Source organism: Amphiprion ocellaris, chromosome 19 (genome assembly GCF_022539595.1).
Source record: "Amphiprion ocellaris isolate individual 3 ecotype Okinawa chromosome 19, ASM2253959v1, whole genome shotgun sequence".
Taxonomy (NCBI): domain Eukaryota; kingdom Metazoa; phylum Chordata; class Actinopteri; family Pomacentridae; genus Amphiprion; species Amphiprion ocellaris.
Genome location: NC_072784.1, coordinates 6571332 through 6596326, shown reverse-complemented (window position 1 = coordinate 6596326; position 24995 = coordinate 6571332). Strand labels below are relative to the sequence as shown.

Below are 24995 nucleotides of genomic sequence, written 5' to 3'. Positions count from 1 at the left end.
TTTGTCAAGAAAAATAAATGAAATTTCAACCATATTATGCCTCAGTTTATCATTTAGACATTACAACTTACAGATCACAGTGGATCTACAAAGACAGAAAACATTCAGTTTCAGGTATCTGAAACTGAACAATATATTATTTTACTTTTAAAAAGACAAAAAAACAACAAAAACAAGGCAAAATATAAAAATGAGATCCAAAATGATAAAAGTGAGAAACAAAATGACAAAAAATGAGACTAACGACACGAAACTAAACAAAAAAGACAAAAATTTGACAAAAAAGTTACAAAGAGACAACAAAATGGACAAACAAAAAAACGAGACAGAAAATCACAAAAGCGTGAAACAAAATGACAAAAACGATACACAAAACAATGAATAAAATGAAACAGGAAATGACAAAAATAAGACAAAAAACACAATCGAGACAAAAAGGAAACACACGACAAAATCGAGAAACAAAAATGTGAGACAAACGATAAGATAAAACGATATGATCAAAACGATAAGTCACACCAAAAAAAGACAAAAAAATAACAAAAACGACACAATCTGACAATAACGAAATGCAAAACGACAAAAGCGAGAAGCAAAATGACAAAAAATGAGATAAACAACATGAAACAAAACAAAAAGAGACAAAAAGTTCCAAAGTGACACAAAACGACAAAAACTAGACCAAAAAAATGACAAAAGCGAAAAATAAAACAAAAACAATTTGACAAAAAACACAAGCAAGACAACAAAGCACAAAATGACAAAAACGATGCACAAAATGACAAAAGCAAGACAAAAAACACAATTGAGACAAGAAGGAAACACAAAACAACAAAACCGAGAAACAAAACGACAAAAATGTGAGACAAACAAAAGTCAGACAACAAAAGGCAAAATATTACAAAAATGACACGCAAAATGACAACAGAACAAAGAACAATCTAATACTTTACTTTATGACCAAAACAACTTGTGAAAGTGTAGAAATTATTTTAAATTTATAGTTTTACAAATTTACAAATTGCAGTTAATGTCGTCTCTGTAATCTTTACACTTTAGAAAGTCATCACACAGGCCGGATTGGACCCTGTAGCGGGCCGCTTTTGGCCCACGGGCCGCATGTTTGACACCCCTGGTCTAACACCTCTTGTACTTGGGATAGACTGGTTCCATTTCACAAAAAATGTGACATTTTTGTACTGAGTATAGTCTACGTAAGCCCACTCCTAATTCTTCTCGGCCAGTGCTGCCGTCCATCTCCACTACCATTGGTGGATCTGTTGTACTACAGTATCATTATTTACACGGTTCCTCTCCTGCAGCCTCATAAATGATGCGTCTTAGAAGAATTGATGGAAGAGGAACTGGGGAGTGAATGAGCTTCTCTTTCACAGACTTGATCCTTAGAAAGCCGAGAGAAATTATGCCATCACCTTCTTTAAGCTAAGCTCCGCACACTTCGCATGCAGAGCTTTTTCACATCATCCTTTCACACTTTCTCTCTCTTTATGCCTCGCTCGGTTTCTGTTTTTTTTCCTTCTCATTGTAAGTGTCTCTCTATGCATATTGCGTTCAGTAATGAGTGCCTTACGTGTGCGGCGTGGCGGCAGGCTAGCTGACTGTTTTCTTATCTACCTCCGAGCAGCAGAGCGCGTTGAGCGGCTCAAACCAGCTCAGTGTGAATGTGTGTGTGGATGTGTGTGTGTGCGAAGCCTCATTTGAGTGTTTTTATGAGAAAGGCCTCCGCGTGCGTGAGCATCATTTAGTCTGCGTTTGGGATGTGCAGCTCTCTGGCAGTGCCACAGGAGGGGAGTGTTGATCTGTGAGCCTGTTCGCCCCCAGCCTCAGAGATCCTCAGAGACCTCGGCCCCTCTCGTGTGTTCTTCTTTTTTCTTCGCCCTCGTCTACTCTGCTTGACTCTTCGCTCCTGCGCTACCCTTTGTAAGCTCTCGGAGAGTGTGAGAGCGAGGCATTGGGAGAATTTGGCTTTAAGGTTTAATTTTATTTAGATTTCAATTTCCCCTCCCTTGTGCCCAGTATGGAGTTATTTCTGGTGTTGATCTGACAACAACAAAAACATAAAAATTGTGCGAGAGATTAAAGGCAAGACAGGAAGAGGAGGATGAGCAGAGAAATGGAGCAGAGGTGAAACAGAAGTTATTTAAGCTGGCTCTCCTGCCGGGTAGAAAATCATGTAATAGTCAGTTGGTCCATCTGAGCAGACTTACTGTACGTATATTTCAGTCTTCACTCGGCCCTGTGTAAGGCAAACACCTGGGCAGAGAACTCCTCTGGTCTGCAGAACGTCTGAGCTCTTGTCATCTGTTAAATTCACAGCCAACGCACATTTCTGCATTTGTTTTATAAATGATTTGAAAGTCGTCTCCGCTAATCTATTCTGCCCTTGAGCACACAGCTTAGGAGTCTCCAGTGCGCTAGCTGCTGGTTATCATGCAAATGGAGTTAGCCAAGCCTAGCTCAGAAAGATTGGCTTGTTCACTGCTGCAGTACATTTGTCTCGGTAATGCTCCTGTCTTATATTATTTATGCATGTCTGAACTGCCTGTAGGTCTGCCTGTGTCAATATGAGTGTGCTAAATGGTGACAGGCTCGTGTGGGTCCCTGCTGCCGTACGCTGCGAGGGGTGAATGTGTGTAGATGGGTGGACTTTCTGACCCGTGGGTGCATTCAAGTCAGTCTCCTGCTGTTGAGGTCACAGAAATGATCAGGGTTAACAAGGCACACAGAGCCAAGTCCCGAGTATTTTCTACCATTTAACAATAGCACAAGTTTAGTTTGCTGGTCGTAATGTTCATTCCAGTAATTGCAATTCTGCTGAAATGTTCTAGGTCAGGGGTGTCAAACATGCGGCCCGTGGGCCAAAACCAGCCCTACAAGTGTAAAAATGACAGAGAAGACATGAACTGCAGATTGTAAATTTGTAAAACTATAAATTTAAAATAATTCCTAGACATGACAAGTTTGTTTTGTGCCTCGTTTTTGTAATGTTTTGTCTTGTTTTTGTTGTTTTGTCTTTTTTTTTGTCTGACCTGTCGTTTGTCTCATGTTTTTGTTGTTTTGTGTTTCCTTTTTGTCTCATTTATGTTTTTTGGCTCGTTTTTGTCATTTTGTGTTTTGTTTTATTTGTTGTTTTGTGCATCGTTTTTGTCGTTTTGTGCTTTGTCTCGCTTATGTTGTTTGTCTAAATTTTTTTGTTTTGTTTCTCGCTTTTGTCATTTTTTTGGTCTCGTTTTTGTCATTTTTTTGTCACTGGAACTTCTTTATCTGATTTTTTTGTCTCTTTTTGTTTTGTTTCATGTTGTTTATCTCATTTATTGTCATTTTGCTTCTCACTTTTGTCGTTTTGTGTTTAATTTTTGTCATATTTTGTCTTGTTTTTGTTGGGTTTTTTGTCTTTTTTTGTCTAACTTTTGTCATTTTGATCATAAAGTAAAATACTGAAACGTTCAGTGCCAGATACTCGTGACAAAATGTTTTATTCCTTTGTAGACACGCTGTGATCTGGAAGTTATAATGTGTAAATGATAAACTTCAGGCATAATGTTGTTGAAACTGAATTTAATGTTCTTCAGAAAATAGAAAAAGATAATTCCTTAAATGTGAATGAGATCAAATTGGACTGAATGTGACCCTGAACTAAGATGAGTTTGACACCCCCGTTCTAGATTATTAGTTTCAAATAGTAAAGTCTGGCTTATTGATCATCTGTAGATGCTATATTGAAGAATGAGGCCTTTGTTTGGATTAGCTGCTGAGTGTTGGATGGATATATCCCTCTGAGTCCATGTGTGTCTGTTTGCCAGCCAAGGTGCAGCAGCATGAATATGATCAGAGCACATCTGTGTGTACATTATGTGCATGTATTTGTGTGTGAGTGCATGTGTTTATCGCTGTGTTCAGTCTGTGTACTTAATCCCGAGATCATCCCCCATTCATCCTCTCATCCTCCTCACTTACAGCCCTAATCCTGTCATCCCTCGCTCTTTTTTCACCCAGCCCTTTATCCATTTATCTCCCTATCCCTTTATCTCTCGCTCGCATCCACTGCCCCTCTGTCCCAGCCCCCCTCACTCCAGCAGGACTCCTTTCGTTTGCCCCCTTTCCCCTCCCACTACCACCTCCAATCGCTTATCTTTCCCTCCCTCCATCCCTTCATCCCCCCTGGACCCAGTTCTAGCCAAACTCAGCAGATGTCTGAATGCTTGGCATCAGGGCTTTTTTTCCGCAGAGTTCAGTCCCTCCCATATGAAAATGCAGTGCAAGGAACTGCACTCTCATCTCTGCAAATTAAGCGCCTCCTAACAATACAGTGGTGGAAAGTGACGGAAGTGAGCCCGAGCCAGAAGGAAAAGGCGCAATGCAGCGTGATAGAGATTCAGGTTGAGGTTTAGATGCTTGGATCGGGGCTGGCGCTCCCTCAGTTCTGTGATACTTCCATCTGTGTGATGAAGGCAGCTGCCGCAGAGAGATGATGATCTAGGAGCCTACCCACGCAGCTAGCTACCTAGCTGTCTACCGGCTGGACTACCTACCACTGCTTTTTGGAGCTGACAGGCTGCCACGCAATAAATAAATCATCAAAAAAGCGCTGCAATGCAGTGGGGGTCGCATTCGTGTGCTGTGCTCTCGGGCTGCCTGTACGTGGATAGAAGACAGCATCTTCTTCCTTTCCCCGTTCCTTGTCTCTATCCAGGGGTTTGAGGAGACGGCAACAGCAGCTTTCTGACTCCATCCAGACACAGGGTTAGATGGCTACATGGAAGGAAGGATGATGCTTTGATGGATAGGAGGGATTGAGGCTGAAAGGGAGGGAAAGTTTTCAAAGAGGGGCGGGAACAAGAGGAAGCAGGGGGAGCAGCAGGACGTGTAACGCGAGTGTGTGAATGACAGCCGCAGAGCAAAGAGAAAAGAGAGAGAGAGGAGGAGAGACTCAGGCTGGCAGGAGGACAGAGACAGAAAGGCCCGAGGGGGATCAGAGCAGCAGGGCCGAGGAGGAGACGGAGCAGAGAGAGGCAGAGAGTGACAGGCTAGACAAGGCTTGCGTGCTGAAGAAGTCGGAGAAGGGACGCCGGCGAAGGGAAGGAGGAGGAAGAGGGAGTGAACGAGGGAGAATTTGAATGTGTGAGACAGACGTGGACTGAAGCCATCGTCGGCTCATGGTCCTAGAGCACAGGCCCAAGAGAGGAGGAATAGGAGGGGAACGAGAGTGGAGAAGGAAAGTGGAGAGCTCGTCAGCAGTTGTTCCTCTAGATCAGACCATGATGGGGCTGTACTACCCAGCTGTGCTGCCGGTAAGTTCACTCCTTGAGCTGAGCCTCTTTCTATAAATTACTGTAAGGCAAAACTAATACAGCAAGAGGTTATTAATGTTTCTTTTTTAATTAGTTTATTTTGGCTTGATGAAGCAGTAATTGTGGTGCTGATTATGGTATGGCCTGTTCTGGTTTGCTGTGTTTTGGCCCAGGTGAGGCCTTTGTCAGATAGTTGGCAGGGCATCAGGCTAGCAGCAGGGCCTGTCCCTGCAGCTCTGCTCCTTTTGCTTTTTAACTCTTTGCACCCAATTATCTGTGATTACATTGGAAGTAATCATGTCCGCTGCTTTTGCTTTTTTGCATTTTGTCCTTGTGGCTCTGAATTGCAGATAAATACACTCAGAGAAATTGTTTCCTTGCACAGGGGCTGCAAAGCAACCATGTTGTTATGCTAAAATAGTTACTTAACACCTTGGATTGTAATGTTTATACAGTTGATGTTGTGTGCTAGCTGCTCTTACCATATGGTGGGCGTGTCTGTGCTACTTTAGCTGAGAGAAAGCCCGAGGATAAGAGCTGTTCTCTGGCTCTGTTCTAGCTTGTCCTGCTCTCTGGTCTCTGGGTTCCTTTGGGCCTAAGGGCGGGTGTTGGGATTCGGGGAGATACAGGCGCATGTGGTAGCAACTGCTGCTCGCGCTGCCTGTGTTGACATGTACATCGGTACCGCGGAGCTCCCTCCATGCTGACTGCACACAGTGTCACGTTATATCTCGTATGCATGCGTGTGTCATGTCATGTCATGCGCGCAGAGGGTGGCGGCTCAGATTTTGTCAGGCGATTCAACGTTGTCATCCAAGCTGTCCATGCGGTTTAAACTTCATCTGTCCCTTGAATTGAGGGAGACAGGTGCCAAAGCACAGTTGTTACTGTGTACACACACATGCTAACACACACAAATCTACCAGTTGCTCAAGTACTTCAGCACCCCCTGACTTATTTCAGAACAATTTGACCCATTCGTAGGTGCACACCACAGCGTCATCCTCAAAGAGATGTGACATATTATGAAAAGAAATGTTTGCAATAGCCTACACATTTATTTAAACTGCTCTAAAACTGAAAAGAAACATTCCACTTAAGAATATAGGTCTACTTTCTAATTAAACACAACAGTTCTCTAGTAACTGTCATTTTTTTTTTACAAATTCCCATTGACATCTTCACACCAAAGTCACTCAGTTTCACAACTGAACATTTCTGGTCATTCAGACTGACCATAAACGCCGACCTGTACCGTCTCACTGTGCACACAAGATGATATGGTGATGCATATAATATCCACAAGGCCTGCTCAAGGTTTTCTTCCCTCCAGGCCTCTGAAATATCATAATCAAATATCTCTGTTTCCCGCATGAGTTGTCTTTTTCTCCCCTCTGTCTGTCCTTCCTGTGTTTTTCCTGTTTTTCCTCCCTCTCTCTCCCCCTCCTCTGTATTCCTCCCCCTACAAACTTGCGCGGCTGTAAGCTGAACACATTATTCGTCTTCAAAGAGAAAGACGCCAAATGGAGGATAGCGGTAGTAACTGGAGGGGTGCGAGGGCAGGGGTGGAGGGCGAGTTCCATGTGGGAATGCACTTTGAAGGTGACACAGCGCCACTCGCACCGGCCTCTGTAAAATTTATGACGCTGCGCTCTATTTTGGGAGACACATCTCTATAGCGTTCCTTTTCATGGCATTAAAGTTGCCACTGTCACTATTTTACAGTCTGCTGGGCTGACACTGCAGAGGGCTAAATATGTCAGGTGTTTGGTGCGGGACAACTCGTATTGCCGTACCTTTAATTTAGGGCTGGTGAGTGGATAGGATTGAAATTGTCTCCAAAAACCAATTTTGATACCACAGCAAAACACAAACAAGAAGAAGAAAGAGAAAAATTAAGCAAATAATTGGGATGGAGCCTTGAAGTGTTAAAAAATACAGCATTTCTTCTGCTTTTTTCAAGATTATTGCGACCAAAATTGCCTGAATTCGCAGCAGCTTTTCTGTAAAAGTGCGATCTAAGTTGCAATGTTTTAAGCGTATTTGTTGCGATGAAATTGCGGGTGACAGTGACAAGTGCTAAAAAGTAGCATTTTTTTCAACTTTATAACATGTTTCAACATTTTATTGACAGTATTTATTCCTAAACTAATTCTGTAACACGCTCCAACCCATTTCCACAAGCTGGCACACCACAGTGGGAAATTAGCAGCAGCCAGATACTGGTTTAACCTGAAGTGTTTGGTAGATTTAAGGCACAAAATGATAATTTACATATTGAATGAATCATATTTGGACGTATCTGTCAGTGGCTTAAAAAGTTAATTTCACATCCTGGCACACGTGTTCACACACACACGCTCACGGCTTCAATTAATTAATCTAACTTACCTTCATTCTTTCAGTGCTGCAACAGATCTGGATGCAACAGTTTCTGTCATGGTGATTTGTCTGCTCTGTGGTCTGCTAGTTTCAGCCATTCTCCAAATATGTTTCACGGTAGAAAAGTGTTTCTCAATTGATGATTTTCATTTCTGTTCCACCACAGTATTGCACGGGTGTAAAACAGTTTACCTCTGCTTTCGTGAAGAACATCAGGAAATTGTTTTGCACAGTCTATCAGTAATTTTTGTTGATAAATGAGAGACATTAGAATCGGACATGTCTGCATTTTCAAACCATAAACAAGAACGCGAATTTGGTGACGTACCTGCGTTACGTTTGCGCTGGGGACTGCTATGATTGGTGGAACTCACAGGAGGCTGGCCAAACATTGTGGAAAAGTTGCGGTGATTGGACAAAATTGCAAGGTTGCGCAGAATTTACGTAGATTGGTCGAATCTGCCTTAATTGTTACAATCGCAACATCGCAAATTCCTGGAGGAACTGTATATAAAAAGGAATGCCAAAGATAAATAGCCTCGTGGAATGTAGATTTCAAGTATTTGAAACAAAAAATACAGTTCAACATCCTTGTGAGAACTTTGATGTGAGTATTTATCATATTTTCTGAGCCTCTTAAAGCTTCAGATGTGGTTGGCTATGTGTGTGTTGGTCTATTTTGCAGCTGCTTCTCCTCCTTAACGTCCTCCTCTAATGCTGATGTTGTGAAAAGACCTTTATGGAAACCAAAGAGGCTGCTGTACTTGCACAGATACACACACACATGCATTATTATTATTGAGTCTTTTTGTTTTGGTAAACTTATGGAACACAGTATGCAGGAGCGTGTGACGTGTGCCTCAAACCGCTAATGTAGCTAGCTATCAACTAAGTAATTTTCTAACCAAAAATGAGCTTATGAGAATATTTTCTATCTCAGTTTTCAGGGATCTCCTGACTCTGGTTGGTGAACAGTTTCTGACTAGCTAGTAGTGCATGTGAGATGAAAATTCATCTTTATACCAATCCACTTGCTCAGGTTCTGTTTGTTGACGGGGCATTTTATCTGGTGACATCAGTGTTTTTCAGTCTTCTCTATCTGCCGAGTAGTTAACCAGATGTCTGCTATAGGCTGATGACAATAAATAGAAACAGTAGGAACTCAGTTAAACAGCAGACTTCTCCACTGAACCTGGATGTTCATGTTTGATGCTGACAGTCTATTACTGTTGCTCAGCGTAGCGATACTTGAAAGGTATCACCATGCCGCTGTTAGAACAACTCTATACCAGTTTTTATTAGTGTTGAACTTAAAGAATGACAGTGTTTTAATAGGAGCTGTATTTCCTGTCAGTTGCCTCAATGCACCCCAGCAGCAAGGCAGTGTGCAGCGCTCTGCTTGCACTTTCTGCAGGCGTAGTAGGCGTAACCACCATTTTTTCATTTTTTTCTTCTCTCATAAGCAGCTCTCATGATGACAAAACGGGGTCATTACTACATAAACAAGTCTTTTTGCCAACTACGTATCCACAAATTGTCCACAAAGTAGACAAAAGATGTTGTAAACATTGACCCAGGTAGCCGACATGCCCAACTTGGCAAAGCGTCTCGCCGACAGACATGCCGACGTGTTCAAATGATTCAAGCAGAGACAGGTTAGCAAGTGTTTGAATAACATAATTGCTTGATGTCCTTAAATACAAGTCAAGCAGGTGAGATTATTTTGGTACAAGTGAAGTATTTTCACCAACACAATGTAAAAAGAGGCAGTCAAGGGCAACTGTTTATTTTTGGCTTTAGTGGTGAAGTGTGGCAAACATTTCTATATGCTGTGTCCCCAGTGTTCATACTGGTGATGTTAATCCACTGCAAGCTGGTAAAAATCAGCCATTCACAGGTTGCAGATTAGCAACAGAAATTAAAAATGTTCTACTACAATCCTGCAGAAACAGTGAAAGTGGGTGAGTAGAATGTGCTCTGAAGTCCTGCTGCATTTATCTGTCTAAGGATTAAACCTTTAATGAGCAGGAGTTAGACATGTGAAGGTGAAGAGATGTGAATGTGTAGAGAGCTGATCTGAATGAAGAGCGCTTCCAGTTCTGGTTGGATATTAAAACTAAAATAATTCCTCCTGTTCTTTTGGCTTCTTTTCACATCCTTCCATGCCTTGATTTTACATTGTCAAAATATTTTCATTCCTTTTGCTTAATTTAAAAAAAAATGTTCCTTGTTCTGTCATATAGTTTTTCATTTCTTTTCCTGATGTGTTTTTTTGTGCTGTGGTATCGTTTTATTATCAGTATCAATGTATTTAGGCCGGTATCGTATTAAAGTCATAATTTAGAATTAGACAGACTTTATTAATTCACAGAGGGAAATTCTGTTGTTACAGCAGCTGGGTATTCAACGATAAGACAACAGAATATTAGGGTCAGGGGTAATGTGAAGGTCAAATAAAATAAAATAAGAATATAGAAAATTTAATATAGTATGTAAAGTATAAAGTGAAGGTAACAAAAAATAAAATAAGATCAAATAAAATAAGACTATAGAAAATATAATATAGTATGTAAAATATACAGTGAAGGTAACAAAAAATAAGATAAGAATATGGAAAAAATATAGTATATAAGGTATAAAGTGAAGGTAACAAAAAATAAAATATAAGACAAAATAAAATAGGATAAGAATATAAAAAATAAAGTATGAAGTGAAGGTAACAAAAATAAAATAAGATAAAATAACAATATAGAAAATCTAATATAGAAAGAAAAAAATTAAAATATAAAAGACATAATGGCAACACTATAGTCTGCAGCATTTTGCAAGAAAAAAACACAAATTTAGAAACTGAGATTTGGATTCTGGCTATGCTTGTTACTAGAGTGACGAATCAGCTTAGTTGGACATTTAATTGCCAAGTTATGTTGCACACTGGCCACAGTAATGGTGCGGTTTGGGCCATGTCTCAGCAGGACTGGACTGCAGGGGACGTGGCTCCATAACTGACCTGCTGATGTACCAGTTCTGAAATGCCCTCTTTTTGATTGTCTAGTGAGCCCTCAGTTAACACAACAACAGGCCTTCAAGGAATTTGCAAGAGATCCACACCCAAAATGTGTCTCCCTTGGGGTTCTGTGTGGATATTTGTTAGTGTTAGTGTAGCTCCGCACACAGAAAGGACAGAATAATGCAGCTGTGTGCTCAAATTGACAGGTACTTGTGTTTTTTTGCTGCAAATGTCAGGGCACAGTAGAACAAACTCAGTTTACCCAGGTACCTGCATGCTTCGCTTCATTCCTCATCCTATGGGATTATGGGTATTTCTTTGTGTTTTGCAAGTCTCCCGAAGGAAAGTGGCAGACAGTACTGACATCCTCTCTCACATGAACACACACGTATAATACCTGTTACCACAGATTAAACACTAAGCCAGAGTGCAGAGTCCTCAGTGTTGGTGGCCTAATGCAATGTGTGAAACTGCTGCACCTCAGGGTTAACTGTTCTCCCACCACCAATAAAACCACAATGATATTGTCGGACACTAATGCTGCTCTAACTGCGATGCCTGAGGCTGTATGTGGTGGGTTGAGGTGTGAAAGCACTCGCCATGTTACCTCACAGCAAAGTGCACGTACGTACACACAGAGAGGCACAATACAAGTGATACAATGTAGAGATATACAGCAGTAGAGCCCTACATGTATGGAGTACTGTGTCTCCAAGGTTACCTGCATTATAAACAGCAGTGTACAATAAGTCAGTGCTGCTGGATTTATGCATTTAAACTTCTTTTGCAGCTGCAGTGCGTAAATTATACAAAAACTAGTGCTGTCAAACAATGAAATCACAGGGTTGCTGGGGATTAATTTTGATTTATCACAATTAAACATCATTCATTTTAAATCGATATTAATCGCGTTTCCTTTTGCATGAGCAACAAAGAAGGGAACATATATATATATATATATATATATATATATATATATATATATATATATATATATATATATATATATATATATATATATATAAATATAAAATGCTTTACTGCAAAAATTACAGTTTTTTTTTTAACTATATATGAATGTGCAAAAGTTTAATTAATTTAGAGATATTGTAAAGAAAATTATGCATATAAAGATTGTTATTTTACAGAATTTCCTTGTTTTGTGAAATTACAAATAACTAATAAATTAATGGAACATAGTATTAAAGTATAAAAATAATAATAAAGTAAATAGGCGAAACTTGTAAATTACGTCCACATCAAAAATCTGTGTTTTTACAAATCGCTGTTTGTTCTTTTGCATTTAACTGCAAAATGAAAGTCTTTTTACTGAATAAAAATAAACAAAAATGTCATTAACTTAGAGATATTTTAAATAAAATGATGGATATAAAGAATGAAAAACAGTAAATTATTTTTAAACTGTTATTTTACAGAATTTCCTTGTTTTATCAAATTACATATAACTAATAAATTAATGGAACAAAATATTAATGTATAAAAATATAGTATAAAAATTGCAAACCTGTAAATTATGTCCACATCAGAAATCAGTATTTTTGCAAATAGCTATTTGTCCTTTTACATTTACCTGCAAAATGAGTCTTTTTACTGCATAAAAATAAGCAAAAATGTCATTAATTTAGAGATATTTTAAAGAAAAATTGTGAGACGTTTCAGGGATTTTGAGTCATTCTGTGCTGTCGAAGGGATAGTTGCATTAAAATTTTAATCAGATTAATCATGCTGATGGATTAATCAGCATTAACGTGTCAATTTTGACAGTTCATATAAAAGCATTCAAATTCCACACTAGTTTGATTTGTAGATTTTCACTGATGCACTGGTTTTGGTGATCACTCCACAGATCAGTCTGGATTAACTATCAGGCATTAAGTAAGAGTGACAATTACATAAAATCCAAATAATATAATACTTATACTATACATAGTTAGATATGGCAATATAGTAATAATTATAATTTGGTAAGTTGTCACACCCTGAAACATGACACATCATGTCTCAGGAGAAAGTCATCCTGAGAACTGGGTTCAGTGTGTTTGAACTGAATTAACCTTTTTCATCACGTGATAAAAACACTGCAGACAATCAGGGTTTAGCTGAGGACTGAATACTTAATGTCAGGAAGATTCACCTAGACATCTGTTCATTAGTTCGTCTACCTTGGTACCCAGGTTCACTGAAATGTCTTAGCAAAGAGCTGAATAGAGATGGCACGAGAACAGATTTTTCAGTACCAAGTCAATTCTACAGTTCTGAATACTTGTTTTTGTTTTTCTTGAAGATGTTGCAGGTTCTGCAACAGGTGCAGCATCTGGTCTAGTGTGACCTTTTGGAGGGGGAATAAACAGTGATAGTTGTGTTTGTAGATGTTTTGCATTTGAGTCAGGTGATCAGAAACCAGCCCAAAGCCATTATACAAATAGAGTCATAGAGCAGCGTGGACTTATAGTGTCGTCAGAATGTTAAAATCCTGATATGCTACTGTTGTTGTTGTTGCCATCAAGAGGAACGCCGATGAGATGTGTCGTCCAAAATAGAGAGCAGAGTCATAAATTTTTATTCTTGTTGCTATTGTTCTTGCTGTTGGATTGCGACAGCTGCATGTGTTCACAACACACAACGTTTATAAAGACAAGTATTAGCATATTTGGGCTAAAGTAGCGGTCGCTCATACCTCATAATGTTAGCAGGCTGCTATTAGCATTCACTCTGTCCAAATATTTATTGAAGTGTATTTATTTGATTGGTATTCTTTCTTTCATATCAGTGCTAACAGTACTGATGACAGCTACCAAATTTACAAAAAAAAATCTTTGAAATAACAGAAATGTTGAATATCTGTGATACAAAAATTAAAAAAAACCTTTAATCAACCTGTACAAGTGCCCTCAGATGTTAAGATTACTGGAAAAAATTGTGCCTCTGCCTGGTACGGATATTTCACTGCTTAAATTTTTAATTCGTTTCCATGTTTGTCTCCTCTCTGCTCTGTGTAAACACAGCCTGCAGTTCAGCCAAAAAGTCCTTTCATTTTTCTCACATGACTGTTGGAAATGTTTCTTTGTTGTTGTTTTTTTTTTACAGAATGGGGTTAGAGCAAACAAATTATTTCTGTTGAATATTTAAATAAGACCTGTCAAATAGAGTGATTTTGAATAAAGATCATGGTTTTAAGTTTAGATGGGGTTATTTTTTGCGGCGGAATGGCATGTCACAAATGAGCAGTTCAAGGACTGTCTGGAAATTGAAAAAATGTTGGGTTTTTTTTGTCAGTTTTTATCATTTCTGGGTCTGATAAATCATATGTCTTTTAAAACTGCCAGCAGGTTTTGGGGTTCATGGGGTTCTATTTTATTGCTGTTACCTATTTGTTTTCCTCCTGTTTTGATTTAAATACACATTTGAAAGTACATTTTAGTTAATAAATACTAGCTAAGTATTATTTTCATTATTGATTGACCTGTAAATATTGTTTGGATCAACAGTTTTTTTGTTGTTTTTTGGTAAAATCAGTCAGAAAATGGTGTAAAATGCCCACCATAACCTAAACCATTGATTCATGGACTAATAATTGCAGCTCCAATAACAACACCAGTCTTTATGTGCACCTATGACAGTTTTCCCCCTTTTCTCTAACATGTTGTCCTGTAAAGCCAGAAAAATACTGGCAACCTGGCGAGTAATGCTGGTCAATAATTATTGTATGTGCAAGCCAAGTTCCATGATTATTATTTGTTGATCTAATGATGCAGTTAATGTTTCAGTCTGCCATAGTTTTTGAAAAGAATAACATTTGAAATTGTCCATAGTTTTTTTTTTTTGTTGTTGTTGTTTTTTTGTTTTTTAGACCACACTGCCCAAGGTGTGTCAGAGTGTTTGTGAAGGGACTGTCCGTGTGATTATGGTAATGATACTGACGGTGACGGTGATCAGAACAGTCAAAAACCGACAAGCTGCATGTCACAGATCTCAGCAGAGCCGCAGAGCTGCTGACACTGATAGACGGCATCAGGTTAGCCTGGAGTTTAAAGGGGGCTTAATGAGAACTGCTGGTTGTCTTTAAGCCACGACGTTCTTCTGTGTTTCAACGCTGATTACAGTTTAACTGCATTAAGAGCTCCAACTCAAAGTTCTCTGTGAGGTCTTCACCAAATAGCCATCATTGTGTCCTTGGTTGCGAGCCAGTGAAATGTTGATGTACCTCTAAATGACGGTTCAATCTGATTGGCCCACAGTCAGGAAAGAGCTTCGGCACGGAGGTAACCGTATAAGGAGATGGGCTGTGGCTTGGTGCTGTGATGGACATCAACAGTGCAGTGGAAGCTTTGAGTGACTTGAGGGGCGAGTGCTGGTGGTTTTAAAAAAATAAAAGATCTCCCTGCTACCCTCTGGCTTTCATCAAGTGTGGCAGGCAAGAATGAAGAGGGAAGGGGAAAAAGGGTGGGTGTGCAGGGGGGTGAACGCAGCCATACTTACTTCAACCACAGGAAAAGCAAAGAGATGGATTGCAGAGGGAGAGGAATCTGTAAGTAGAGTAAAGCATGTCTCTCCTCGGCCGGGCAACTTTGCAGGCAGCAGATTGTTCCGGTCGACAAACCGTCATGAATTTGCATGACTGATGAGTTTCAGTAGCATCGCCACTCGGCTGTTTATCCCGTGTTTCTGCGGCTGCTGTGTGCTGCACTCGGGCGGTTAGAGGCTGAAGTCTGCAGACAGACGCACGCTTGAAAGGTTTTGCCGTGAAAAGGGCCTCCTCTCCCTCTCATCCTCACTGTGTGGAGAAACATATGGTGTCCCAGGTAATTCCACTGCTGCGTTTTTGTGTGTGCATGAGAATGAAACGGCATGGATGAATAGGTCTTACTCCAGATGGTCCTTTTTACGTGTAATTTCAGAGTGTTGATTACAAAAAAAAAGAGACATTTCAGTTGATACTTGATCTCCTCGGTTTCAGCTTTGCTCAGACTGCTTTTCCTGTCATTTTAATACGAAATCTGGCCTGTTTAAATCTTATCTCCCAAAGTCAAAATTCAGTCTGGAAAGTTTGTCTTGAGCCCAGATACAGCTTGAACAGAATGTCTCATTATTTCCTACAATCCCCTTCCCTCTCTTGCTAAGTCCCCCTTTTATTTTTCCATTATTTCTTTTTTCCCTTTTCCCTTGCTCCTTTTGATAATATGATGCTGCCATGTAGGGCAGTGCTGCTCCTTAGTCAGCCAGTCAGGAATGCTTGTGTCGACTTAAGTTTGTACTGTTATCCAATCTGATCTTAATCCATTGACGGATTTTGACCCTCTCCTAGTTAGTCAGTCGGTTTATCCAGTAATTCCTTTTGACTCGCGAATCCACCATACTTTCTTAGACACAATGTAAAAATGTAGACGTGGTTAAAAGTCAGTTGTCCGTCAGTTTGCCCGTCTCGTTCCTCTGAACACTGTATCTCAGCAACATCTAGACCAAAAATTTGTCCAATCTTGGCCCAAGCATTTAGCAAATTTTGAAGATGCATCTTAAGCCCTATTCGCACAGGATTAGTATTACCTCGGGACCAGGCGTGATGTAATAATTGCTGAGGATGTCTGTGATCTTAATCTCATATGAATTTGCCTTGTCTGTAATTTCCAAAGTAATAATAGTAAACCATATTTCGCCAAACACCCGACATCCTGTGATAATACTAGTCCCATACGAATCTACATCTCAGTGATTGGGGGGTATTTTAGTTGTTTCTTGTTTTTTGTTTTTTTATTGCGCCCTTTTCTACTTCTTTTCCAGTTGAATTATGGAGGCTGCGGTGGAAATTATTGGCAGCATTTTAGGTGCAAATGTAGGCGTCGACTTATACGCAACCGGCTTATGGCCTATTCGCAGAAATGGCAAAATCAGATCAACAAGAAGAGGGAAATTTGGGAGAATATTGAGATGGATGACATGCGTAGCAGCATGCGGCAAGAAACATTTCTCAAGGCCTATCTTTCAACAGGCTTAATACAAATTAACGCCCTGACGGCCCGTTATCCCGACAACGCTGCCCACCGTTCTCAAGTCACGTTGCTGCTTTGATGTATTTACTGTCACCTTGACGACTACGTACCACGTAGCAGCGTGATGTGTTGCGACATGCACAGATTTCACATCATATCCAGGCTGTAATGTCAATAAATTCGAGTAAAATACAGACTTCGCTAATCCCGTGCGAATTCACAAATTACCAGAGATCCCGAGGTAATACTAACTGTGAAAAGTATAATGGTAAGATATTGAGCTACTTTCTACCACCAGAAAACCTTCAGTGCTCCTTGGCGTTGATTGTCCATGTCTCCTTACCTTAACTGGAGGGATAAACACCAATTTCCCCAAAGATACTTTCGTATTTGACGTTCTGATGATGGTGGTGGAGAGTGTCTCAAAAACGTAGATCCCAAATCTCCCATTGCTGTTCGTTTGGGTTGTAATCTGGTGGCTCTGAAGGTCATCGCATGTGAAGAGATCACTCCCATCAGAATAGAAATGTTTTAATACAGGATAAAGGCGCCCCAAAATCTACCTTGCAGCATTAAAGAGGCACCTAATCCACTTATTTTTCATTTATTTTCTCACCTATGCATGTGTCGATATGGTGATAGCATTCAGTTTAAAAAAATATTACCAAAAAGTGTGTTCCTTCTGAGTTTTCACTGTTTTTATTATGCAAGTCTAGTCAGACAAGGATGTAAAACTGCACCTTAATTGGTTAGCAAAAGCAGACAACCGTAAAGCAGTAGTTCTAGCTTAAACTACAGTAGTAGGAGCTTAAATATTGCAAGAACTTAAAATGTTTTTTCACATGACTAGTCATGTCGGCGCATTGTGTAACGGCAGTAAGTCCAGTTAATTCAGATTTGGCTAGAAACTAGACAAAGACAAAATAAACAAAGTTGTGACTTTGCTTTTATAAACTATGACTCCCTGGTGACCTAAAGCAGTCTCTGAAAAACACTAGATCCTCATTGTTTATGATGTGACATCCCTATTAATGAATTATCTCAGCTGTATTAGATCTAGCCACTCATCAAGGCTTGAAACGAAAGTCTACACTCCCGTCAAAATATGATTCGGTCTAATACCCTGTGTCTAATCATGAGCTTTGACCTTCTTGTTCTGTTGTAGCTTCTTTCTTTCTTGGACTCTCTTTTCTCTCCCTCTGCCAGACGCTTTAAATGTCTGTGTGTGACTCAGCCCTGGGTTAGGTTATGCCTATAGGACACACCCTGTAGTGGTTGAATGCAGGCTACTGCATGTTTATGAGCTCACATGCCCCAGCAAGTACACTTAGGCTCTTATATAGCATAGCCAGGGTAGGCCTAACTAATGAATTTTAATGGAGTATTATCTCCTTTTGCACAGGTTTGTGATGGTGCCTCTTTTATCAGTGGGTAACAGAAACTGTAGTGGATGCAAAACAGCTTTCACACATTCTTAATAATATACATTCAGGCTTAGCACACTGAGAATGGCAGCGGATGAGTTTCCCACATTTTTCCATCCTGTTTTTTGGATTACGCAGCCCTCACTGATGCCTCTTCTATCTGTTGGCTTCAGATTCCAGAAGCTATCTGTGTTGCAGATGGGCCTTTTAGCCTCAGCTGGCTGTTTGCAGCCAATGTGGTCGTCGCTGCAGAAGAACAGCGAGCTGCCAGGCTATAGGATTAGAGAAAGGGAGAGGGAGAGAGCCCGTTTGCTTTGCGGCATCTTAGTTACTCTGTCTAATTAAAAAGGCTGTCTGGAGACAGAGTGTCTCTAGGCGTCACCCAGCCCAGATACGGCTCATGGCAGGGACCAGACCAGTGGTTAATGGTGCTGGATGCTGTGTGTCATCTTGCCCGACCCAAACCTGGTGGCCTTAATCTTAGCTTTTTGAAATTCTTTCAGCTTGCCCATTCTTTGTTTCTCCATTCTCACCTCTATCTTTGCCTTTCTTTTTTCTCTGTTTGTCTTTGCTGTATAGGGATCTTTTTTAAAAGTTTGTCCAAAATGCCCTTGTGTGTGTGTGAAATGATTGAAGCGAGCAATATTGCAGAGTCACCGCACACACAAACGAGTTAAGGTGCATGCGTTGGAGCAGAAGCACGGCAACAAAGAATCTGTAGATGATCCTGCTGCTGATATAGATGTAACAGTGCAGACCAAAAGGACCTGAGGCGATGAAGCTCCAGCTGATACACATTTAATCTGAAATATGGACGGCCTCTAAAACCAATCCAAAAATACAGAATTTACCCACTGCAGCAGTAGCGGTAAACATGTCGTAGTTAACATGTCACTCATAGAATTCATCTCTGCATATGTCCATCCATCCCAGAAGCATCTTTGTATCTCCAACTGTGTATCAAATTTTGTGACTCTTAATAATAGATGTGTTTGCTGTAAATATTTCATGGTCGGCTGACTGAAAACACATGCCTGTCAGAGATATGGAGGTAGAGCGAGAGGGGGGGAGGGAACGAGGGAGTGACTGAGCGGTAAAGAAGAGAAAACGAGAGAGTGAAATCTGATAGGCAGGATTTTAACCCCCTCGCTCGAGTAGCATCAGGACTACAGCCGCTGTAAAAGAGAATATATGCTAAATCGCCTCCATCTCTTCTTTCCCTCTCCTCCCCCCTCCCCTCTAACTCCCACAGGGCTCTCAGGATTCGACAGGAGGACAGGAGGGCTTGGTGGCCCCACCGTTCGCAGCCTTCCCCCCTCCGCCCCCTCCTCAGAACGGGCTACCGGGGACAGAGTTTGGTCCTGGGGCCATGTTTGGTGCCGGGGGCCAAGGTACAGCAGAAGTAGGGGCTGGTGCTAACGGAGCCACCACCTCCTCCACCGCCAGCAACAACAATGTAAGCACTGTGGGTTCGTACCACTTCTATGCTGTCGAGAAATGATCAGTATATTGAGTGATTTTAGTTCCTCATTTAGCAAATTGCAGTGCAGGGAGGATTATTGTGGGAAAACATTTTCAACTTTTCCTTTTATTGTAAAGGAACTGCAAGATTTAGTTACAGTCGTACACCTTTATAAATTTATACTTGTTTTATTGACAAAATGTTTCTCTAGAACCAGTAGCAGGAGACCAGTTTTTGTTTTTTAATGAAGCGTATCCATTACTTTTACATGGATTTCTATATAAATCCATCCAGACGTTCCTGTCACTTTCCATATGGCACCATCATGAGATCAAAATGTTTTCTTTTTATGAAAAAAGACCTGCAAAATATGACTAGGGCTGTCCCAAATTAAATGGTGGGGCAACCTAAAATTATACAAAGGCTGATTCACAAGATCTGAGCCTATAAAAATCCCAAACAGTAGGTGATTTCAATTTGGCTGCCATCCCCATCGAAGTGACCCTGGGGGATTCATTCCTGCTGCACAACCGCGTGAATGTAGCAGAAAACAACAAGCATGCTCCTGGTGCTCCGTAACTGACAGGTCTTGCCTGGTTTTAAAGACTGGGGCCTCTTTCACTGTGAAAACTGCAGTTTCTTCTCCTTCGGGTGATTTGTTAAACTCTTTGTAGATTTTTACGTCTGGTAATCAAGCCGCTTGACTTTTTTCTAAGCCTGCCACATATGTCACTGTCCCAGTGTTAGTGATTAGATAAAGTGGGAAACTGTGACATTTGGATCAATATATAATTGCGGGACTTTTTGTAACATAGTTGAAGGGTTTCATAGCTGAGATTTTTGCAGTTTTCAGGCCTAAAATCAACATGGCCGCCTATAACCAAACACCACATGGCATTTTTACACAAAGATTCTTCTAAATATTATACATACAATTGAGTAAAATTGAAAGTTATTTCTATAGCTATTGTAGTAAACCTGTTGACATGCCATAAATCCACACTTGACTCACACACTACTTTATATTAAATAACTCAGAAAGCCTTGGAGTCTGGCCAGACTTTTCTTCAGGAGGAAATGACATCATGTGGAGCAGGTCATGTGATCTGGAATTCAGGTGTTTTTGTTAATGGCTAACTTAGTTGAAAGTGATTTCTTGGACACAGATACAATTTGTTATTTTCCATATAAAATTTGATATATTGGCAAAAAACAAATATCTGTCATGATTATCTCAACTTAATATAAAGAACACAAAGCTATTTTTGAATGAGCTCATTTTTTTATTGTTTAGCTAATCAGAAGGTGGTTGTTGTTAAATTTGGATGGTTATTTAGTCGACATTTTAGTGATATCCAGTCATTTTTTATTACTAAGTGATTCTTCCCATAATAAATAATGATGGAATTTGTAAAGACATGATCATAATGAACATAAAAAACATTAGTTTTTTTTTTACTTTTAATAAAAAATATATGCAAGATATATTCCATGCACTTCAAAAGTCCCTCAGTTATATATTGACCCATATAACTATCACAAAAAATAAATTACTCTTTCTTTTTTCCTGTGCTATTTCAGTTTGTTTTGGTAATACATATACTCAGTAATAATGCAGCATTCAAGTACTGATTTGGGCATCGATGCCATGGCAACCGCAGAAGCTTTGAAGCTTCAAGACATTGGGTTAGACCTATATATAATGACATTCCCATCAGCCCCAGCTAGACTTTGCGTTTAGTGCTAATTAGCAGTTGTTAGAACACTAACAGCCAAAACTAGTGGAGTAAAAAATGTATCCAGACCTGCTGAACATTAGTGTGGTCTTTCTGAGCTTATTGGCATTTAGCTCAAAGCACTGCTTCTTAATGCAGCCTCATTTACTGCATCTGCACAGAAAATAATGAAACCGTGTTGTTCAGTCATCCGTCTCATGCTCGTCTGAAGAAACAGAAGCACTTCTATTTCAGTCTGCTCAGCACTGTGCATACGCCACAGATCAGCTCACATTTTATTCCCACTATATATGTTTAAATGCAAAATGAACTTGCTTGTTTTGGATTCTGAGTGCTGCAAATAATTTGGGTCCATACAATACACTGTACCTCGCTTCATGTGTAGACACGGACATATGGCTGAGACTCAGACAGTGTTATTGTTAATTTATTTTATTTATTTCTTTATTTGATAGGGCCAGTGCACATTAATGAACATCTGTTTAGTCAGCAATGGACGTAAATATGCCAGGTTATAGGAACAATGTAATTTACATCTGCAGTCCTTAGGCAGGTGTAAAAAAAAAATCTGAAAAAAGATATAACAGTGATACATAGGACAATACGCACATAATAATGGAATACATCGCACATATTAAAAGCATTGTTGCTGTTTAACATGCATTCATTAACAATATTTAATTATTTAAAATGTGGCAGAGTTTTTAGTTGTTTATTTCTTATGTGTGATGATATCAAGACTGATGGCACAATTTTTTTAATAGTGTAAAATCTAATGGATGAGATATAGTGATGGCAAAAAGTTTTTGGACAGCCTTAAAAATTTTACACAATCTTAAGTAATGTCATGAAATATATCTTAAAAAAATCTTTTTTGTGTTTCAAAAGGTGTGGCTGCATTAGACAGACACAATTACAAATGATACTTTTTTTGTTTATTGTTTACAAGAAAAAGTAACAAAACCAACTTCTACCAAAATGTCCCAATACTGAAAATTTCTTATTTTTAATGGACTCAGTCAATTTTAGGTTTTTCATGGCTTTTTTTTTTTAGGATTTTTTTTTGTGAAATTACACTTGAAGACCAAAGAGTGATTCTGAATGCAATATTTCACAAATGTATGGGGTGTCCAAAATCTTTTTTCCACCACTGTACAGTAGAACTTTAACTTGCCAGCACAAGTTTCAACCATTTGCTGACCTTCACTCCACCTGTCTCACCTTCCTTCTCCCCCACGACACACTAAACAAACAGGTGAAGCCGGAGGAGACGTCTCAGGGTGAGGCAGGTGTACAGTGTGGTGCAGGAGGGGCAGGAGGCTCCGCCGGAGACTCCGCGGAGGCCAAAGGGACCCCGAAACGCCTCCACGTCTCAAACATCCCCTTCCGCTTCCGGGACCCTGACCTCAGGCAGATGTTTGGGGTAAGAATCTTGGAATGTGTTGGGGAGGGTGGCCTCATTTTTAACAGGATCAATAAATCAGTCTCGACTCCCTGGGTCCTTCACTGAAGGGCCGCCTCACCAGGGCTGGGGTGCACAAAAGAGTCAAACTAGCACAAAGAAAGACACTCAGGGGGGTTCTCTTATAGCTTCAGGGGGCAAATGGCTATGTGTGTCAGTGTGTTAGCAAGAGTGACGAAGTGGGAGGCAAAAAAAAATGGGGCAGAGCAGAGTTCAAGGCAAAGCAGTAGAAAGCACATTAAAATGTAGAAAATAGTCTTTGGTGTAACAGTGACCCCTAGTGCTAAGTAGCTGTAACTCCACACCAGCGTCTGACTTTGCAGTAACTCCACTCTGAGACAGCGAGGTCATAAACCATCAGAGGATCCTGAGACAGCTGAACGTTAATTGCTTTATTTCATATTATTTTTTGCTAATTTATCTTCCTCAATTTATTTGCAGCAATTTGGGAAGATTCTGGATGTAGAGATTATTTTCAATGAAAGGGGTTCAAAGGTAAGTACACATTTAATTCTCTGAAACAACACAACAGACTTACTGATGACAGTAATACCTGCAATGCATGACTTCCTCTGTAAACGTGATACTTTGTGATGTCATGTCAACTTGCCACATGGAAATCATTGTTCTGAAGCTACACTTATCTGTCAGAAAATGCCAAAATGGGATTTCCAGATTCTCCAGGGGTGTCACATTCAGCTCAGTTTGATCTCAAGTGGGCCAGACGAGTAAAATCACAGCATAATAACCTATAAGTCACAACAACTCCACATTTGCCTTTGTTTTAGTGCAACAAAGTACATTCTGAAAATGTTCACTTTTAAGGAATTATCTTTTTACAAAACATTATGAACAACCTGAAATTTCTTCAGAAAAATAAATTCAGTTTCAACAACATTATGCTTCAGTTTATCATTTACACATTACAACTTCCAGATCACAGAGTGTCTACAAAGGAACAAAACATTTAGTCACAGGTATCTGCAAATGAGTGATACTGTTTCACTCTATGATCAAAACGACAAAAATCTGACAAAAAACAACAAAAACAAGACAAAATATTACAAAAACAAGACAGAAAATGACAGAAGTGAGATAAACGACACAAAACAAAGCAAAAAAGAAAAAAGTTACCAAACAACCAAAAAAATGACAAATGACAAAAATAAGACAAAAAATGACACAAATGAGACCAAAAATAACAAAAGCGAGAAACAGAACAACAAAAAAATAGACAAAAAAGAGAAATCGACATAAACGATACACAAAACAACAAATAAAGGAAAACATAAAATGGCAAAAATAAGACAAAAAACACAAGAGAAGCAAAAAAAGACAAAAAATAAGACAAAATATTACAAAAATGAGACACAAAATGACCAAAATTTAGATAAATGACACAAAAACAAAACAAAAATGAGACAAAAAATTTGTCAAAAAAGTTTACAAAGCAACAAAAAAAGAGACAAATCACAAAAATAAGTCAAAAAAGACATAAATGACACAAATGATAAAAGCAAGAAACAAAAAAAAGTAGACAAAAAAACAAAACGACACAAATGATACGCAAAATAACTAATAAAAGAAAACACAAAATGAGACAGATGGCAAAAGTCAGAAAAAAAACAAGACAAAATATTACAAAAATGAGACACAAAAGAACAATGAACAATCGAGTATTTTACTTGCTGAACAAAACAACTTGTCATGGTCTAGAAATTATTTGAAATTGACAGTTTTACAAATTTACAATTTGCAGTTAATTTCTTTTCTATAATTTTTAAATTTTACAAAGTTGTCCAATGGGCCGGATGGGACCCTATGGAAGGCCGCTTTTGGCCCGCGGGCCGCACGTTTAACACCCCTGCCTTACAATGTGCCCCTCGCTCGCCGTTGACCTCTCTAACCTCCGCTGTGTACCGCAGGGTTTTGGCTTTGTGACATTTGAGAACAGCGCAGACGCAGAGAAAGCCAGGGAAAAGCTCCACGGCACGCTGGTGGAAGGTCGCAAGATTGAGGTAATTTTCCTCTCACTCTCTCTCCACCTTGTCTTCTGTCTTCTCACTGTACTCCCATCGTAATTCTGCTTGATCACTGACTGCTAGCTAGCTCCCATCCTCCCTTTAGTGATATGCTCTGATGCAGCCCACTGGTATCCCACTCCCTTGTCCTCTGCAATATGTTTTTCATTTGAAATCC

General features: G+C 39.7%; 1 protein-coding gene across 7 annotated transcripts in view; it reads left to right on the top strand.

Annotated features, from left to right (window-relative positions):
* Positions 1-24995, top strand: part of LOC111568796 (RNA binding protein fox-1 homolog 2-like) — a 63532-nt gene that overhangs the window by 15044 nt on the left and 23493 nt on the right. For 5 of the 7 annotated variants that reach the window (XR_004847360.2, XR_008599774.1, XM_023270607.3 and 2 more), the window contains 4 exons: positions 19389-19592; positions 22590-22757; positions 23238-23291; positions 24722-24814. Coding sequence is in view for 5 of the 7 variants with exons in the window: in XM_023270607.3 (XP_023126375.2) it covers positions 19389-19592; positions 22590-22757; positions 23238-23291; positions 24722-24814 (519 nt within the window). In the remaining 2 variants the exon portion in view is untranslated. Of the gene's footprint in view, positions 1-4878; positions 5313-15268; positions 15528-19388; positions 19593-22589; positions 22758-23237; positions 23292-24721; positions 24815-24995 lie in introns of those variants that run through there. The other 2 variants (XM_023270608.3, XM_055005250.1) reach the window with 2 other exon arrangements.